Source organism: Oncorhynchus tshawytscha, linkage group LG17 (assembly GCF_018296145.1).
Source record: "Oncorhynchus tshawytscha isolate Ot180627B linkage group LG17, Otsh_v2.0, whole genome shotgun sequence".
Taxonomy (NCBI): Eukaryota; Metazoa; Chordata; class Actinopteri; order Salmoniformes; family Salmonidae; genus Oncorhynchus; species Oncorhynchus tshawytscha.
Genome location: NC_056445.1, coordinates 13,470,996 through 13,490,139, shown reverse-complemented (window position 1 = coordinate 13,490,139; position 19,144 = coordinate 13,470,996). Strand labels below are relative to the sequence as shown.

Below are 19,144 nucleotides of genomic sequence, written 5' to 3'. Positions count from 1 at the left end.
CCCATCTTACAGTCTCCAGTCCCTCCTCTAACCCTCCCATCTTACAGTCTCCAGTCCCTCCTCTAACCCTCCCATCTTACAGTCTCCAGTCCCTCCTCTAACCCTCCCATCTTACAGTCTCCAGTCCCTCCTCTAACCCTCCCATCTTACAGTCTCCAGTCCCTCCTCTAACCCTCCCATCTTACAGTCTCAGTCCCTCCTCTAACCCTCCCATCTTACAGTCTCCAGTCCCTCCTCTAACCCTCCCATCTTACTCTACAGTCCCTCCAGTCCCATCTTACAGTCTCCAGTCCCTCCTCTAACCCTCCCATCTTACAGTCTCCAGTCCCTCCTCTAACCCTCCCATCTTACAGTCTCCAGTCCCTCCTCCTTACAGTCTCCAGTCCCTCCTCTAACCCTCCCATCTTACAGTCTCCAGTCCCTCCTCTAACCCTCCCATCTTACAGTCTCCAGTCCCTCCTCTAACCCTCCCATCTTACAGTCTCCAGTCCCTCCTCTAACCCTCCCATCTTACAGTCTCCAGTCCCTCCTCTAACCCTCCCATCTTACAGTCTCAGTCCCTCCTCTAACCCTCCCATCTTACAGTCTCCAGTCCTCCTCTAACCCTCCCATCTTACAGTCTCCAGTCCCTCCTCTAACCCTCCCATCTAGTCCCAGTCCCATCTTATCTTACAGTCTCCAGTCCCTCCTCTAACCCTCCCATCTTACAGTCTCCAGTCCCTCCTCTAACCCTCCCATCTTACAGTCTCCAGTCCCTGTCTCCAGTCCCTCCTCTAACCCTCCCATCTTACAGTCTCCAGTCCCTCCTCTAACCCTCCCATCTTACAGTCTCCAGTCCCTCCTCTAACCCTCCCATCTTACAGTCTCCAGTCCCTCCTCTAACCCTCCCATCTTACAGTCTCCAGTCCCTCCTCTAGTCCCATCTTACAGTCTCTCCCTCCTCTAACCCTCCCATCTTACAGTCTCCAGTCCCTCCTCTAACCCTCCCCATCTTACAGTCTCCAGTCCCTCCTCTAACCCTCCCATCTTACAGTCTCCAGTCCCTCCTCTAACCCTCCCATCTTACAGTCTCCAGTCCCTCCTCTAACCCTCCCATCTTACAGTCTCCAGTCCCTCCTCTAACCCTCCCATCTTACAGTCTCCAGTCCCTCCTCTAACCCTCCCATCTTACAGTCTCCAGTCCCTCCTCTAACCCTCCCATCTTACAGTCTCCAGTCCCTCCTCTAACCCTCCCATCTTACAGTCTCCAGTCCCTCCTCTAACCCTCCCATCTTACAGTCTCCAGTCCCTCCTCCCATCTTAACCCCTCCCATCTTACAGTCTCCAGTCCCTCCTCTAACCCTCCCATCTTACAGTCTCCAGTCCCTCCTCTAACCCTCCCATCTTACAGTCTCCAGTCCCTCCTCTAACCCTCCCATCTTACAGTCTCCAGTCCCTCCTCTAACCCTCCCATCTTACAGTCTCCAGTCCCTCCTCTAACCCTCCCATCTTACAGTCTCCAGTCCCTCCTCTAACCCTCCCATCTTACAGTCTCCAGTCCCTCCTCTAACCCTCCCATCTTACAGTCTCCAGTCCCTCCTCTAACACTCCCATCTTACAGTCTCCAGTCCCCCCTCTAACCCTCCCATCTTACAGTCTCCAGTCCCTCCTCTAACGCACCATATTACAGTCTCCAGTCCCTCCTCTAACCCTCCCATCGTACAGTCTCCAGTCCTCCTCTAACCCTCCCATCTTACAGTCTCCAGTCCCTCCTCTAACCCTCCCATCGTACAGTCTCCAGTCCCTCCTCTAACCCTCCCATCTTGCAGTCTCCAGTCCCTCCTCTAACCCTCCCATCTTACAGTCTCCAGTCCCTCCTCTAACGCACCATCTTACAGTCTCCAGTCCCTCCCATCTAACCCCTCCCCTCCCATCTTACAGTCTCCAGTCCCTCCTCTAACCCTCCCATCTTACAGTCTCCAGTCCCTCCTCTAACCCTCCCATCTTACAGTCTCCAGTCCCTCCTCTAACCCTCCCATCTTACAGTCTCCAGTCCCTCCTCTAACCCTCCCATCTTACAGTCTCCAGTCCCTCCTCTAACCCTCCCATCTTACAGTCTCCAGTCCCTCCTCTAACCCTCCCATCTTACAGTCTCCAGTCCCTCCTCTAACCCTCCCATCTTACAGTTCCAGTCCTCCTCTAACCCTCCCATCTTACAGTCTCCAGTCCCTCCTCTAACCCTCCCATCTTACAGTCTCCAGTCCCTCCTCTAACCCTCCCATCTTACAGTCTCCAGTCCCTCCTCTAACCCTCCCATCTTACAGTCTCAGTCCCTCCTCTAGTCCCAGTCCTCCTCTAACCCTCCCATCTTACAGTCTCCAGTCCCTCCTCCCAACCCCCTCCCATCTCTTACAGTCTCCAGTCCCTCCTCTAACCCTCCCATCTTACAGTCTCCCTCCTCTAACCCTCCCATCTTAGTCCCTCCTCTAACCCTCCCATCTTACAGTCTCCCTCCTCTAACCCCAGTCCCATCTTACAGTCTCCAGTCCCTCCTCTAACCCTCCCATCTTACAGTCTCAGTCCCTCCTCTAACCTCAGTCCCTCCTTACAGTCTCCAGTCCCCCTCCTCTAACCCTCCCATCTTACAGTCTCCAGTCCCTCCTCTAACCCTCCCATCTTACAGTCTCCAGTCCCTCCTCTAACCCCATCTTACCTCCATCCCTTACAGTCTCTCAGTCCCTCCTCTAACCCTCCCATCTTACAGTCTCCAGTCCCTCCTCTAACCCTCCCATCTTACAGTCTCCAGTCCCTCCTCTAACCCTCCCATCTTACAGTCTCCAGTCCCTCCTCTAACCCTCCCATCTCTCCAGTCCCTCCTCTAGTCTCTTACAGTCCCTCCTCTCTAACCCTCCCATCTTACAGTCTCCAGTCCCTCCTCTAACCCTCCCATCTTACAGTCTCCAGTCCCTCCTCTAACCCTCCCATCTTACAGTCTCCAGTCCCTCCTCTAACCCTCCCATCTTACAGTCTCCAGTCCCTCCTCTAACCCTCCCATCTTACAGTCTCCAGTCCCTCCTCTAACCCTCCCATCTTACAGTCTCCAGTCCCTCCTCTAACCCTCCCATCTTACAGTCTCCAGTCCCTCCTCTAACCCTCCCATCTTACAGTCTCCAGTCCCTCCTCTAACGCACCATCTTACAGTCTCCAGTCCCTCCTCTAACCCTCCCATCTTACAGTCTCCAGTCCCTCCTCTAACCCTCCATCTTACAGTCTCCAGTCCCTCCTCTAACCCTCCCATCTTACAGTCTCCAGTCCCTCCTCTAACCCTCCCATCTTACAGTCTCCAGTCCCTCCTCTAACCCTCCCATCTTACAGTCTCCAGTCCCTCCTCTAACCCTCCCATCTTACAGTCCCTCCTCTAACCCTCCCATCTTACAGTCTAACCCCTCCCTAACCCTCCCATCTTACAGTCTCCAGTCCCTCCTCTAACCCTCCCATCTTACAGTCTCCAGTCCCTCCTCTAACCCTCCCATCTTACAGTCTCCAGTCCCTCCTTACAGTCTTAGTCCCTCCTCTAACCCTCCCATCTTACAGTCTCCAGTCCCTCCTCTAACCCTCCCATCTTACAGTCTCCAGTCCCTCCTCTAACCCTCCCATCTTACAGTCTCAGTCCCTCCTCTAACCCTCCCATCTTACAGTCTCCAGTCCCTCCTCTAACCCTCCCATCTTACAGTCTCAGTCCACTCCTCTATCTCTCTCCTAACCCTAACCCCATCTTACAGTCTCCAGTCCCTCCTCTAACCCTCCCATCTTACAGTCTCTCCCTCCTCTAACCCTCCCATCTTACAGTCTCCAGTCCCTCCTCTAACCCTCCCATCTTACAGTCTCCAGTCCCTCCTCTAACCCTCCCATCTTACAGTCTCCAGTCCCTCCTCCAACCCTCCCATCTTACAGTCTCCAGTCCCTCCTCTAACCCTCCCATCTTACAGTCTCCAGTCCCTCCTCTAACCCTCCCATCTTACAGTCTCCAGTCCCTCCTCTAACCCTCCCATCTTACAGTTTCCAGTCCCTCCTCTAACCCTCCCATCTTACAGTCTCCAGTCCCTCCTCTAACCCTCCCATCTTACAGTCTCCAGTCCCTCCTCTAACCCTCCCATCTTACAGTCTCCAGTCCCTCCTCTAACCCTCCCATCTTACAGTCTCTTACAGTCCCTCCTCTAACCCTCCCATCTTACAGTCTCCAGTCCCTCCTCTAACCCTCCCATCTTACAGTCTCCAGTCCCTCCTCTAACCCTCCCATCTTACAGTCTCCAGTCCCTCCTCTAACCCTCCCATCTTACAGTCTCCAGTCCCTCCTCTAACCCTCCCATCTTACAGTCTCCAGTCCCTCCTCTAACCCTCCCATCTTACAGTCTCCAGTCCCTCCTCTAACCCTCCCATCTTACAGTCTCCAGTCCCTCCTCTAACCCTCCCATCTTACAGTCTCCAGTCCCTCCTCTAACCCTCCCATCTTACAGTCTCCAGTCCCTCCTCTAACCCTCCCATCTTACAGTCTCCAGTCCCTCCTCTAACCCTCTTACAGTCTCCAGTCCCTCCTCTAACCCTCCCATCTTACAGTCTCCAGTCCCTCCTCTAACCCTCCCATCTCTCTAACCCTCCCATCTTACAGTCTCCAGTCCCTCCTCTAACCCTCCCATCTTACAGTCTCCAGTCCCTCCTCTAACCCTCCCATCTTACAGTCTCCAGTCCCTCCTCTAACCCTCCCATCTTACAGTCTCCAGTCCCTCCTCTAACCCTCCCATCTTACAGTCTCCAGTCCCTCCTCTAACCCTCCCATCTTACAGTCTCCAGTCCCTCCTCTAACCCTCCCATCTTACAGTCTCCAGTCCCTCCTCTAACCCTCCCATCTTACAGTCTCCAGTCCCTCCTCTAACCCTCCCATCTTACAGTCTCCAGTCCCTCCTCTAACCCTCCCATCTTACAGTCTCCAGTCCCTCCTCTAACCCTCCCATCTTACAGTCCATCCCTCCTCTACCCTCCCATCTTACAGTCTCCAGTCCCTCCTCTAACCCTCCCATCTTACAGTCTCCAGTCCCTCCTCTAACCCATCCCATCTTACAGTCTCTAACCCTCCCATCTTACAGTCCCAGTCCCTCCTCTAACCCTCCCATCCAGTCTCAGTCCCTCCTCTAACCCTCCCATCTTACAGTCCCAGTCCCTCCTCTAACCCTCCCATCTTACAGTCTCCAGTCCCTCCTCTAACCCTCCCATCTTACAGTCTCCAGTCCCTCCTCTAACCCTCCCATCTTACAGTCTCCAGTCCCTCCTCTAACCCTCCCATCTTACAGTCTCCAGTCCCTCCTCCCTAACCCTCCCATCTTACAGTCTCTTACAGTCCCTCCTCTAACCCTCCCATCTTACAGTCTCCAGTCCCTCCTCTAACCCTCCCATCTTACAGTCTCCAGTCCCTCCTCTAACCCTCCCATCTTACAGTCTCCAGTCCCTCCTCTAACCCTCCCATCTTACAGTCTCCAGTCCCTCCTCTAACCCTCCCATCTTACAGTCTCCAGTCCCTCCTCTAACCCTCCCATCTTACAGTCTCCAGTCCCTCCTCTAACCCTCCCATCTTTCAGTCTCCAGTCCCTCCTCTAACCCTCCCATCTTACAGTCTCCAGTCCCTCCTCTAACCCTCCCATCTTACAGTCTCCAGTCCCTCCTCTAACCCTCCCATCTTACAGTCTCCAGTCCCTCCTCTAACCCTCCCATCTTACAGTCTCCAGTCCCTCCTCTAACCCTCCCATCTTACAGTCTCCAGTCCCTCCTCTAACCCTCCCATCTTACAGTCTCCAGTCCCTCCTCTAACCCTCCCATCTTACAGTCTCCAGTCCCTCCTCTAACCCTCCCATCTTACAGTCTCAGTCCCTCCTCTAACCCTCCCATCTTACAGTCTCAGTCCCTCCTCTAACCCTCCCATCTTACAGTCTCAGTCCCTCCTCTAACCCTCCCATCTTACAGTCTCCAGTCCCTCCTCTAACCCTCCCATCTTACAGTCTCCAGTCCCTCCTCTAACCCTCCCATCTTACAGTCTCCAGTCCCTCCTCTAACCCTCCCATCTTACAGTCTCAGTCCCTCCTCTAGTCCCTCAGTCTCCAGTCCCTCCTCTAACCCTCCCATCTTACAGTCTCAGTCCCTCCTCTAACCCTCCCATCTTACAGTCTCCAGTCCCTCCTCTAACCCTCCCATCTTACAGTCTCCAGTCCCTCCTCTAACCCTCCCATCTTACAGTCTCCAGTCCCTCCTCTAACCCTCCCATCTTACAGTCTCCAGTCCCTCCTCTAACCCTCCCATCTTACAGTCTCCAGTCCCTCCTCTAACCCTCCCATCTTACAGTCTCCAGTCCCTCCTCCCTCCCATCTTACAGTCTCCAGTCCCTCCTCTAACCCATCTTACAGTCTCCAGTCCCTCCTCTAACCCTCCCATCTTACAGTCCCTCCTCTAACCCTCCCATCTTACAGTCTCCAGTCCCTCCTCTAACCCTCCCATCTCAGTCCCTCCTCTAACCCTCCCATCTTACTTACAGTCCCTCCTCTAACCCTCCCATCTTACAGTCCCCTCCTCTAACCCTCCCATCTTACAGTCTCCAGTCCCTCCTCTAACCCTCCCATCTTACAGTCTCCAGTCCCTCCTCTAACCCTCCCATCTTACAGTCTCCAGTCCCTCCTCTAACCCTCCCATCTTACAGTCTCCAGTCCCTCCTCTAACCCTCCCATCTTACAGTCTCCTCTAGTCCCTCCCCTCCTCTAACCCTCCCATCTTACAGTCTCCAGTCCCTCCTCTAACCCTCCCATCTTACAGTCTCCAGTCCCTCCTCTAACCCTCCCATCTTACAGTCTCCAGTCCCTCCTCTTAACGTCCATCTTACAGTCTCCAGTCCCTCCTCTAACCCTCCCATCTTACTCCAGTCCCTCCTCTAACCCTCCCATCTTACAGTCTCCAGTCCTCCTCTAACCCTCCCATCTTACAGTCTCCAGTCCCTCCTCTAACCCTCCCATCTTACAGTCTCCAGTCCCTCCTCTAACCCTCCCATCTTACAGTCTCCAGTCCCTCCTCTAACCCTCCCATCTTACAGTCTCCAGTCCCTCTAACCCTCCCATCTTACAGTCTCCAGTCCCTCCTCTAACCCTCCCATCTTACAGTCTCCAGTCCCTCCTCTAACCCTCCCATCTTACAGTCTCCAGTCCCTCCTCTAACCCTCCCATCTTACAGTCTCCAGTCCCTCCTCTAACCCTCCCATCTTACAGTCTCCAGTCCCTCCTCTAACCCTCCCATCTTACAGTCTCCAGTCCCTCCTCTAACCCTCCCATCTTACAGTCTCCAGTCCCTCCTCTAACCCTCCCATCTTACAGTCTCCAGTCCCTCCTCTAACCCTCCCATCTTACAGTCTCCAGTCCTTCCTCTAACGCACCATCTTACAGTCTCCAGTCCCTCCTCTACATCTTACAGTCTCAGTCCCTCCTCTAACCCTCCCATCTTAACAGTCTCCAGTCCCTCCTCTAACCCTCCCATCTTACAGTCTCCAGTCCCCTCCTCTAACCCTCCCATCTTACAGTCTCCAGTCCCTCCTCTAACCCTCCCATTACAGTCTCCAGTCCCTCCTCTAGTCTCTTACAGTCTCCAGTCCCTCCTCTAACCCTCCCATCTTACAGTCTCCAGTCCCTCCTCTAACCCTCCCATCTTACAGTCTCCAGTCCCTCCTCTAACCCTCCCATCTTACAGTCTCCAGTCCCTCCTCTAACCCTCCCATCTTACAGTCTCCAGTCCCTCCTCTAACCCTCCCATCTTACAGTCTCCAGTCCCTCCTCTAACCCTCCCATCTTACAGTCTCCAGTCCCTCCTCTAACCCTCCCATCTTACAGTCTCCAGTCCCTCCTCTAGTCCCTCCTCTAACCCTCCCATCTTACAGTCTCCAGTCCCTCCTCTAACCCCCTCCCATCTTACAGTCTCCAGTCCCTCCTCTAACCCTCCCATCTTACAGTCTCCAGTCCCTCCTCTAACCCTCCCATCTTACAGTCTCCAGTCCCTCCTCTAACCCTCCCATCTTACAGTCTCAGTCCCTCCTCTAACCCCCCATCTTACAGTCTCCCTCCTCTAACCCTCCCATCTTACACTCTCCAGTCCCTCCTCTAACCCTCCCATCTCCAGTCCCTCCTCTAACCCTCCCATCTTACAGTCTCCAGTCCCTCCTCTAACCCTCCCATCTTACAGTCTCCAGTCCCTCCTCTAACCCTCCCATCTTACAGTCTCCAGTCCCTCCTCTAACCCTCCCATCTTACAGTCTCCAGTCCCTCCTCTAACCCTCCCATCTTACAGTCTCCAGTCCCTCCTCTAACCCTCCCATCTTACAGTCTCCAGTCCCTCCTCTAACCCTCCCATCTTACAGTCTCCAGTCCCTCCTCTAACCCTCCCATCTTACAGTCTCCAGTCCCTCCTCTAACCCTCCCATCTTACAGTCTCCAGTCCCTCCTCTAACCCTCCCATCTTATCTTACAGTCTCCAGTCCCTCCTCCTAACCTATCCCTTACCCTCCCATCTTACAGTATCCAGTCCCTCCTCTAACCCTCCCATCTTACAGTCTCCAGTCCCTCCTCTAACCCTCCCATCTTACAGTCTCCAGTCCCTCCTCTAACCCTCCCATCTTACAGTATCCAGTCCCTCCTCTAACCCTCCCATCTTACAGTCTCCAGTCCCTCCTCTAACGCACCATCTTACACTCTCCAGTCCCTCCTCTTACCCTCCCATCTTACAGTATCCAGTCCCTCCTCTAACCCTCCCATCTTACAGTCTCCAGTCCCTCCTCTAACCCTCCCATCTTACAGTCTTCAGACACTCCTCTAACCCTCCCATCTTACAGTCTCCAGTCCCTCCTCTAACCCTCCCATCTTACAGTCTCCAGTCCCTCCTCTAACGCACCATCTTACAGTCTCCAGTCCCTCCTCTTACCCTCCCATCTTACAGTCTCCAGTCCCTCCTCTCCAGGCTCTGATGTATTTGGAGTCGGCCCAGAGAGAGACAGGCTTAGCTCCTGTACTGAAATAGGAACCAACAGGACTCAGGATCACATAAAGCAGAGCACGGGACGGCTTCTTCACTCCTAGAGACGGCTAGGAAGGGACACAGGCCACACACACACACACACATACACACATGTCAATAGTTGACATACTCGAGCTATTCACAAACTAATGATTACTACTTCACCATCAAGTATAGGGGAAGGTAGCCCTGTCACAGCATACGAGAGTGAAAGAGACAGTCCCTCACAGAAGGAGACAGAGAGTGGTTGGTTGGTCATCTCCTCACCTCAGTACCCAGGAAAGTGGGTCGGATGTAGAGACTGGCAGAGTCTGACTTGGGTACCCACTCCAGATCCACCTGTACCAGCCTCCTGATACACTCTACCAACTCTGCCCTGTCAAAGGCCTGGAGAAGGGAGGGGGGAAAGGGAGAGAGGACAAATTAAAGGTTGAGCCGGGAAAGGAGAAATGGGACAAAAATATGAACAAACAGAACATTCAGTGACTGCAGCAGACACTATAGAAAGTAATTTAGCAGGCTCTTATCCAGAGTGACTTACAGTTAGTGCATTCATCTTTTTTTAATTTTTTAATTTTTTAATTTCACCTTTATTTAACCAGGTAGGCCAGTTGAGAACAAGTTCTCATTTGCAACTGCGACCTGGCCAAGATAAAGCATAGCAGTGTGAGCAGACAACACAGAGTTACACATGGAGTAAACAATTAACAAGTCAATAACACAGTAGAAAACAAAGGGGGGAGTCTATATACAATGTGTGCAAAATGCATGAGGAGGTAGGCGAATAATTACAATTTTGCAGATTAACACTGGAGTGATAAATGATCAGATGGTCATGTACAGGTAGAGATATTGGTGTGCAAAAGAGCAAGTAAATAAATAAAAACAGTATGGGGATGAGGTAGGTGAAAATGGGTGGGCTATTTACCAATAGACTATGTACAGCAGCAGCGATCGGTTAGCTGCTCAGATAGCTGATGTTTGAAGTTGGTGAGGGAGATAAAAGTCTCCAACTTCAGCGATTTTTGCAATTCGTTCCAGTCACAGGCAGCAGAGTACTGGAACGAAAGGCGGCCAAATGAGGTGTTGGCTTTAGGGATGATCAGTGAGATACACCTGCTGGAGCGCGTGCTACGGATGGGTGTTGCCATCGTGACCAGTGAACTGAGATAAGGCGGAGCTTTACCTAGCATGGACTTGTAGATGACCTGGAGCCAGTGGGTCTGGCGACGAATATGTAGCGAGGCCAGCCGACTAGAGCATACAGGTCGCAGTGGTGGGTGGTATAAGGTGCTTTAGTGACAAAACGGATGGCACTGTGATAGACTGCATCCAGTTTGCTGAGTAGAGTGTTGGAAGCCATTTTGTAGATGACATCGCCGAAGTCGAGGATCGGAAGGATAGTCAGTTTTACTAGGGTAAGCTTGGCGGCGTGAGTGAAGGAGGCTTTGTTGCGGAATAGAAAGCCGACTCTTGATTTGATTTTCGATTGGAGATGTTTGATATGAGTCTGGAAGGAGAGTTTGCAGTCTAGCCAGACACCTAGGTACTTATAGATGTCCACATATTCAAGGTCGGAACCATCCAGGGTGGTGATGCTAGTCGGGCATGCGGGTGCAGGCAGCGATCGGTTGAAAAGCATGCATTTGGTTTTACTAGCGTTTAAGAGCAGTTGGAGGCCACGGAAGGAGTGTTGTATGGCATTGAAGCTTGTTTGGAGGTTAGATAGCACAGTGTCCAATGACGGGCCGAAAGTATATAGAATGGTGTCGTCTGTGTAGAGGTGGATCAGGGAATCGCCCGCAGCAAGAGCAACATCATTGATATATACAGAGAAAAGAGTCGGCCCGAGAATTGAACCCTGTGGCACCCCCATAGAGACTGCCAGAGGACCGGACATTATGCCCTCCGATTTGACACACTGAACTCTGTCTGCAAAGTAATTGGTGAACCAGGCAAGGCAGTCATCCGAAAACCGAGGCTACTGAGTCTGCCGATAAGAATATGGTGATTGACAGAGTCGAAAGCCTTGGCAAGGTCAATGAAGACGGCTGCACAGTACTGTCTTTTATCGATGGCGGTTATGATATCGTTTAGTACCTTGAGTGTTGCTGAGGTGCACCCGTGACCGGCTCGGAAACCAGATTGCACAGCGGAGAAGGTACGGTGGGATTCGAGATGGTCAGTGACCTGTTTGTTGACTTGGCTTTCGAAGACCTTAGATAGGCAGGGCAGGATGGATATAGGTCTGTAACAGTTTGGGTCCAGGGTGTCTCCCCCTTTGATGAGGGGGATGACTGCGGCAGCTTTCCAATCCTTGGGGATCTCAGACGATATGAAAGAGAGGTTGAACAGGCTGGTAATAGGGGTTGCGACAATGGCGGCGGAAAGTTTCAGAAATAGGGGGTCCAGATTGTCAAGCCCAGCTGATTTGTACGGGTCCAGGTTTTGCAGCTTAAGACAGTTAAGTGAGACAACCACATACCACAGTCGTAGTAAGTTTTTCTCAATTAAAAGGTTATCTGCAAAGTCAGTACTAGCAGGATCAGGATCAGAGACAAACATGTTGATGTCCTGGGGAACATTGTTCCAGTCTTGTACTGTACATGATATGCCACACTGTAGATATGAGACACTGTATCTATACTGAACACAAACATAAACGCAACATGCAAAAATGTCAAAGATCTTACTGAGTCCCAGTTCATATAAGGAAATTAGTCAATTGGTCAATTGATAAAAACTAATTGGGCCCTAATCTATGGGTTTCACAAGACTGGTAATACAGATATGGATTTGTTGATCACAGATACCTTTAAAAAAAAGTAGGGGCGTGGATTAGAAAACCAGTCAGTATCTGGTGTGACCACCATTTGCCTCATGTAGCGAGACACATCTTCTTAACATAGAGTTGATCAGGCTGTTGATTGTGGCCTGTGGAATGTTGTGCCCTTCCTCTTCAATGGCTGTTTGAAGTTTCTGAATATTGGCGGAAACTGAAACACACTGTCGTACGTGTCAATCCAGAGCATCCCAAACATGCTCAATGGGTGACATGTCTGGTCAGTATGCAGGCCATGTAAGAACTGGGATATTTTCAACTTCCAGGAACAGATCCTTGCGACATGGAGCCGTGCATTATCATGTTGAAACATGAGGTGATGGCGGCGGATGAATGGCACGACAATGGGCCTCAGGATCTCGTCACGGTATCTCTGTGCATTCAAATGGCCATCGATAAAATGCAATTGTGTTTGTTGTCCGTAGCTTATGTCTACCCATACCATAACCCCACCGCCACCATGGGGCACTCTGTTCACAATGTTGACGTCAGCAAACCACTCGCCCACACGACGCCATACATGTGGTCTGCGGTTGTGAGTGCGGTTGGACATAGTGCCAAATTCTCTAAAACAATGTTGGAGGCGGCTTATGGTAGAAATAAATGTACATTAAATGCTCTGGCAACAGGTCTGGTGGGCATTAGTGCAGTCAGCATGCCAATTGCACGCTCCCATAAAACTTGATACATACATTTTAGAGTGCCATTAATAGTCCCCAGCACAAGGTTCACCTTCGTAATGATCATGTTGTTTAATCAGCTTCTTGATATGCTACACCTGTCAGATGGATGGAATACCTTGGCAAGGGAGAAATGCTCACTAACATGGATGTAATTTTGATAGAAATAAGCTTTTTGTTCAGAATAAATAGAGTATTATTTTCCAGGCTGTAGGCTTGTGCTGTATAGTACCATAGCCTTTACGTGTTCTTACCGGCAGGCAGGCCCTCTCTGCAGAATTGGCCATACGGTTCATGTTGAGCATGGGTCTGAAGAGACGCACTTTGTCATCAGCATCTCGGTATGCCTTCATACCCTCAAACAACTGACCGCAGAACAGAGGAGAGGAAAGAGACAGGGGTTAAGACTGGCAGACAGGAGAGAACCACTGACCTCTAGTCATTCTCTGAACAAAGTGAATATACTCAAATGTAAATGGAAACCTAATGAATGAGGACCAGAATGGGAAATTGACTTCCTGAACCTACAGTATGTGTGTGTGATAGTAAGTTCCACTGCATATAGGGGAAGGTAGCCCTGTGTTGTGTTGGCCATTTATGTCCAATCCACTGTCCTTCAGCCTTCCTAGCTGTGCTCTTATTAGAGCTACAATTAAAGTATAGTGCATTCATCTTAAGCTCTCAACACAAACTCTCAGCATCTCAGCAGCACAGTCTGTTTCCTGATTTAAGACAGTGAAATTGGGGCTGTAAGATGTGACGACCATGGGGAAAGTCCTATACCTGTAGTGTAGATGCTGATCTGTACATTTTTACCAGTGTTGGAATTGCTCATTGGGAGGCTGGTGAGAGCCTGTTTAACCCCTCCTGTGCCAAGTAAGTTATATTAGCTATAAATGCCTGTTTAAGCCTATTCCTTTTCATTTGGGTTGTTTGCAGACTTGTTGTTTGTTTTGACAGTCGTTTCGCAAATATTTTGTAAATATTTCTGCCATCCTTCATTTTGCACTTTTAACTTTGCCTCCTGCTGCTTTGTCATATCCTTGATTGAATGAATGTTATTAGACATATTTAAAATACATATAGTTTGCCTAAGTTATTTTAGTACAAAATAAATACATAAATAACTAAACAATCCACCGACATATTTCCACTGTTGTCGTCATCACTGTCAGGTGGGCAGCAAGAATGGACAGCGTGAGACACATGAACTTTCTAACAGGGCCTAACAAGGTGGTGTTTCCTACCTGCACAGCGTAGTGCATGGCTGAGCAGGCCGGGTGGAGAGACAGGTTACCAAAGGGCTTGATGTGAGGTTTCTGCCAGCCTCCATTGCTGGTCCACTCTATGGTCAACATGTGGTCAGAGAACACAGTTCCAAACACCAGATTGGTCAGGTCAGGTTTGGCCTTGTGGGTCTGGGACAGCTCAATGACCAGGTCAGCCGCCTGGGGGGAATATAGAAGGCATGGTTTAGATGTAAACTCATAATACATACTGCTTTGGGTGTAATATACTGTATGTCATTGTATGTCATCGGGTGCTGTAAGTGTTGTAGGTGTCCTGGAGGACAGGTGAAGGTTGCGGGCGGTGCAGTTGCCGTACCAGGCGGTGATGCAGCCCGACAGGACGCTCTCGATTTTACATCTGTAAAAGTTTGTGAGGGGCTTAGGGGCCTTCTTCACCACACTGTCTGTGTGGGTGGACCATTTCAGATTGTCTGTGATGTGTACGGCGAGGAACTTTTCACCTTCTCCACTGCGGCTCCGTCGATAAGAATAGGGGCGTGCTCCCTCTGCGGTCTCCTGAAGTCCACGATCAGCTCCTTCGTTTTTGTTGACGTCGAGGGTATTTTCCTGGCACCACTCCGGCAGTGACCTCACCTCCTCCCTGTAGGATGTCTCGTCATCGTTGGCAATCAGGCCTACTACTGTTGTGTCTTCTGCAAACTTGATGATTGAGTTGGAGGCGTGCATGGCAACGCAGTCATGGGTGAACAGGGAGAACGCATCCTTATGAGGCCCCAGTGTTGAGGATCAGTGTAGTGGAGGTGTTGTTTCCTACCTTCACCACCTGGGGGCAGCCCATCCGGAAGTTCAGGACCCAGTTGCAAAGTTTGGGGTTGAGACCCAGGGCCCCAAGCTTAATGATGAGCTTGTAGGGTACTGTGGTGTTGAATGCTGAGCTATAATCAATGAATAGCATTCTTACATAGGTATTCCTCTTGTCCAGATGGGATAGGGCAGTGTACAGTGCAACAGCGATTGCATCATCTGTGGATCTGTTGGGGCGGTATGCAAATTTATAGTGGGTCTAGGGTGTCAGGTAAGGTGGAGGTGATATGATCCTTAACTAAGCCTCTCAAAGCACTTCATGATGACAGAACTGAGTGTTATGGGGCGATAGTCATACTTACTGTATGTAAATGTGATATTTCAGTGTTGTATTTTTTTATACTTTTGCAAAAATGTCTAAAAACCTATTTTTGCTTTGTCATTATGGGGTATTGTGTGTGGATTGATGAGGGAAAAAAACAATTGAATACATTTTAGAATAGGGCTATAAAGTAACAAAATATGGAAAAAGTCAAGGGGTCTGAATACTTTCCAAATGCACTGTATCTCATCACGCTCTTCAGAGTTCTGCAACTCTCCCGCTGGCCAGTAGAGGACACTCCAGGCTTTTAACTTCTAGGAACATACTCAATAAACGAACACAACCACAGAGGACACCTTACACAAATGCACTTAGGGTAGGAGTTGCCTTTTCCACAGTTCTCAGATCAGATAACTCTCCCCCAATCCTAACATTAACCATAAGGGTGGGGGTAAATATCAAATTTAGTCTAGATCAGTAGCTAAAGGAAAATGCTCTGCTGTGGTTGGCTGCTCTCAGTGCCTGTCTGGATGAGGTCTGTCTCAGATCTACCCTTCCTGGGCCACATTTACACAGTCAGCCCAATGCTGATCTTTTTTCTCACTAATTGGTCTTTTGACCAATCAGCTGTGAAAAAGGTATCACGTGAAAAGATCTGATGGGATTGGTCAAAAGACCAATTAGAGGAAAAAAGATCAGAATTGTCTGCACGTGTAAACACAGACCTGTAGCAGCATTGTGTCATTTCAGATTACAGAGGGGTAGTGCTGGCCAACAGTCTGAGATAGAACTATCAGAATACTCTCTCAATTTCTCACAGTCACACATCACTGACTACAGCAATGGTTACCAATGTTTCGGTCTAATATCTCCATTTACTTATCCAGCCATGAATCTGACAGATTGATATTTTAAAACTTCAGTGTGATCAAATTTGATCAAATACAGTGTAGTTTCTGATGACTATATCTTCTCATTAGTTCAGAATTCACACACGTCTTTTAAGAAGTGCGTTGCATGACAAATCACTTCTGACCTGCTGTGAAGAATCTGAGATAGGCCCATTTATGCTGATAACTCTGTTAACTAATGTAATAGCACACGTGAGCATGACTTAGCTGTGTAAGGTGAATGAGTTTCAAGTAATCCATGTTCAGTGTAACATCACATGCTCCGTTGGTCAGGGATTACCAAACTATAAATCCTCCAACATCCAGCTCAGGTGGGTCACAAAACAGGAGTCAGATTCCTACTAGTGTGTACAGTAATAACACAGGGGTCTATAGCGTACACAAGCTAGGCTCAGGTACAGTACTACAGAGGGGCTCGTACAGTAGTTCAAGACTACAGACCTGATGCAATTATGAGTCTGTAGCATCTACAGTATATGAGGCCATTTTCTCAGACATTGATTAATTCATTATAGGCTTAACCCAGCCCTGAATGTAAAGTCTTAAAATGGTCTATAGCAGTGTCCAACTCTTTAAATGGTCCTGCACAGTCAATGACAATTCTCTCTCTCTTTCTCTTTCTCGCTCTCACCCCTTTTCTCTCCAACCTTTTCTCTTCCCCTCTATTTCTTCTAATCACCAAATCACCACCTGCGCCTGCCGCCTGCCTGGCTGTCTCCTCCCTATGCAACATTAGACAGCAGAGTAAATCAGACCTAAAGCAAACCACAGGTCACAGCTCACAGCCTGACTGACAGGTGGTGCTTAGGGTGATCTGGGAAAGTGGATAATCAGCAGAGACGACACAGGACCTCCTGGATCGACCAGGGCCCTCATCCTCCTCTCTCTCTACCTCTCTGAGGGCCACAAAGGGCAACAACATTGAGTATGTGGTTAGCACAGGGGTCTGCGGAGCACAAGCCAAACGAGGGGCCCCAGAAGGGGTTAACCACCATGGATCTATAAAATGAACATCTCAGGATCTCAGGTGGATTTCTTTGACTCCGTTTTGCTGAAGAGGAACTATTGTTGTTTTTGTAGGGGGGTTGATCTAACAGACTGAGAGGCATTAGGAGAGCCATGTGGGTGGGGGGAGGTGTCCATGCTGTTGGTGTGATCTGGACCTTTTGATTGACAACCAGGGGAGGTTTTATGAATATCAGAATCATATCCTGGAAAATCAAGATGGTGCAGCTGGGCTCCTCACTGAAGGCAAGTGATTAATCTGATTCACCACACTGAAAAGGGCAGTTGGAGGGGTAGGCGTCTCCAGTTTGCCATACACTGACAAACTTCAAATGTCTTGTGATTGCAGTTTACATGCAATATAAATTACTAATGTAGCAGTATGTGCAATATCTGAACTGTTCCACATTAAAATAGCATTGCTGTACAACATGCCTTTGCACACACTTGTAGTGAATGAGGCAGCGATCACAATGTGTTACACAGAATAATGCTTGTTGCCATATACATTGTACCACCGGGTAAATGATTTGAATGTTACCTTGAAGCTGTGGACACTGTCTTCCATGCCGTTTCTGCTGGATACATCTTCACCGGAGCCCTGGGAGGACATTGTAAACAACTTTATATAGATGACAACTTTACATAGGTTGTAATCAACTACTTATAAGCCTAAGCTTATTAAAAAATTCACACTCGGGTAATGTATTCAGACAATGAGAGAATAACAGGGTAAGTTATTTAAAAAATTATAATTGGTAAAAGCATGGGATGGGGAGCAGGGAGAGATGGGGTTGTCGGAAAGAACAGTGAGGTTTTCTGACGTAAATTGAAGGAGGATAGGACTAGTTATTGTCTGTGAGGGCCAGTGTGAGGGTTGAATTCCCTGCTCTGCTCAGCACAGGAGATCATTTTACCTGCAGAAAGACGATAGTCTGTTGCCAGGTGAACTGAAGGCTTACATTTACATTAGGCTACCATTACTCCACAAGCAAAGGGCTAATCATATAATAATAACAGGCATAATAATAATAATAATTGTGGTTGATTTCTATTCTATAATGTAAGCTATTTTAACATGTGATCATGCAGTAAATACTGTGAAATAACGTCACTGATTACCCCTCATAGTTATTATGAGCCATTGGTAGGCAGCCTATAAAAACAGGCTACTACTGTAGGCTACTGTAATAGACAGGCTGGTTATAAGAGCAACAGACGAATAACAGAACATTCCGTCGGCGTGATGCAGTTATATAAAATGTGTCGTCACATGCTACAGCTGCCATCTCAAAACACATAGGGTAAAGCAATATAGATATGTTAAATCGTTTTTTAAATCGGTATATCAAAAAAAAACTGCGCAGTTGAAACAAGTGTATTGAATTGCAATCCTATCTTTGTCGGTCGTACGCGGTTTAGTGTTTACTGAACGTGACCTGCGTCAAGAATTCTTATCCCGTCATTTTCAGAAATAGGCAACGATAACGTATAGGTTAGCAGTGGCGAGGTCATCCAGCATGGCCGTTTTTCGGTTACTGGGAAGAGGACGTTTACCTTGAGAGATGGAGCGTTCGCTGCTGATGGGGGGACGGCTGTAGAACTCGCCATGATGAATCATACACAACCGAAGACGCGCGCGCTCTCTCTGTCACCAACACACTCTCCTAAACCGCTTACAGATTAAACATTTGTTCGCTGTCAAGCCCATTGTATAATGTTAGATCTAGGTGCCTGGGCCAACCACAACATTGGTTTTCGTTGAAAATGTGTAATGTTTGATTTGCTGGCCACTTTTTGGTTTATAACATTTTGTGGGACAAATGTTATTGTGGACATGCGGTCATTCATAAACCCTCACACACATGGGACAGTCACATTATAAAGCTTAACCAGACGGCTTTCTCAAGCAGGGTTGTCATAGGTTTTCCATAAGGTTATCTATAGAAGCTCATGTGGATATAGGCATATGTCCTTTTTTTTGTTACAGTAGCTTACTTCCAACTGGTCTCCCATTAGTCATAGACAAGCTGTTTTATTTGTATATTATGGACATATTCATTCTCTCCCTATTCCAGTCCCCACATGCTTCAAGATGTTCACCATTGTTGCTGTGCCCAAGCAACCTATGGTAGCTGAACTAAATGACTATCTCCCCGTATGCCTTCACTTCTGTCATCATGAAGTGCTTTGAGAGACTAGTCAAGGATCATATCACCTCCACCCTACCTGATACCCTAGACCCACTCCAATTAGCT

General features: G+C 49.0%; 1 protein-coding gene across 1 annotated transcript in view; it reads right to left on the bottom strand.

Annotated features, from left to right (window-relative positions):
* The window catches only part of LOC112217172 (branched-chain-amino-acid aminotransferase, cytosolic-like), a 59,964-nt gene extending 41,395 nt beyond the window's left edge, over positions 1-18,569 (bottom strand). The window contains exons 1-6 of the mRNA XM_042300206.1: positions 18,444-18,569; positions 17,428-17,487; positions 13,842-14,042; positions 12,849-12,959; positions 9,340-9,459; positions 8,980-9,140 (exon numbers count right to left, since the gene is read on the bottom strand). Coding sequence (XP_042156140.1) covers positions 8,980-9,140; positions 9,340-9,459; positions 12,849-12,959; positions 13,842-14,042; positions 17,428-17,487; positions 18,444-18,497 — 707 coding nt within the window. The 5' untranslated portion in view covers positions 18,498-18,569. The remainder of the gene's footprint in view (positions 1-8,979; positions 9,141-9,339; positions 9,460-12,848; positions 12,960-13,841; positions 14,043-17,427; positions 17,488-18,443) is intronic.
* Positions 18,570-19,144: the final 575 nt, after the last annotated feature.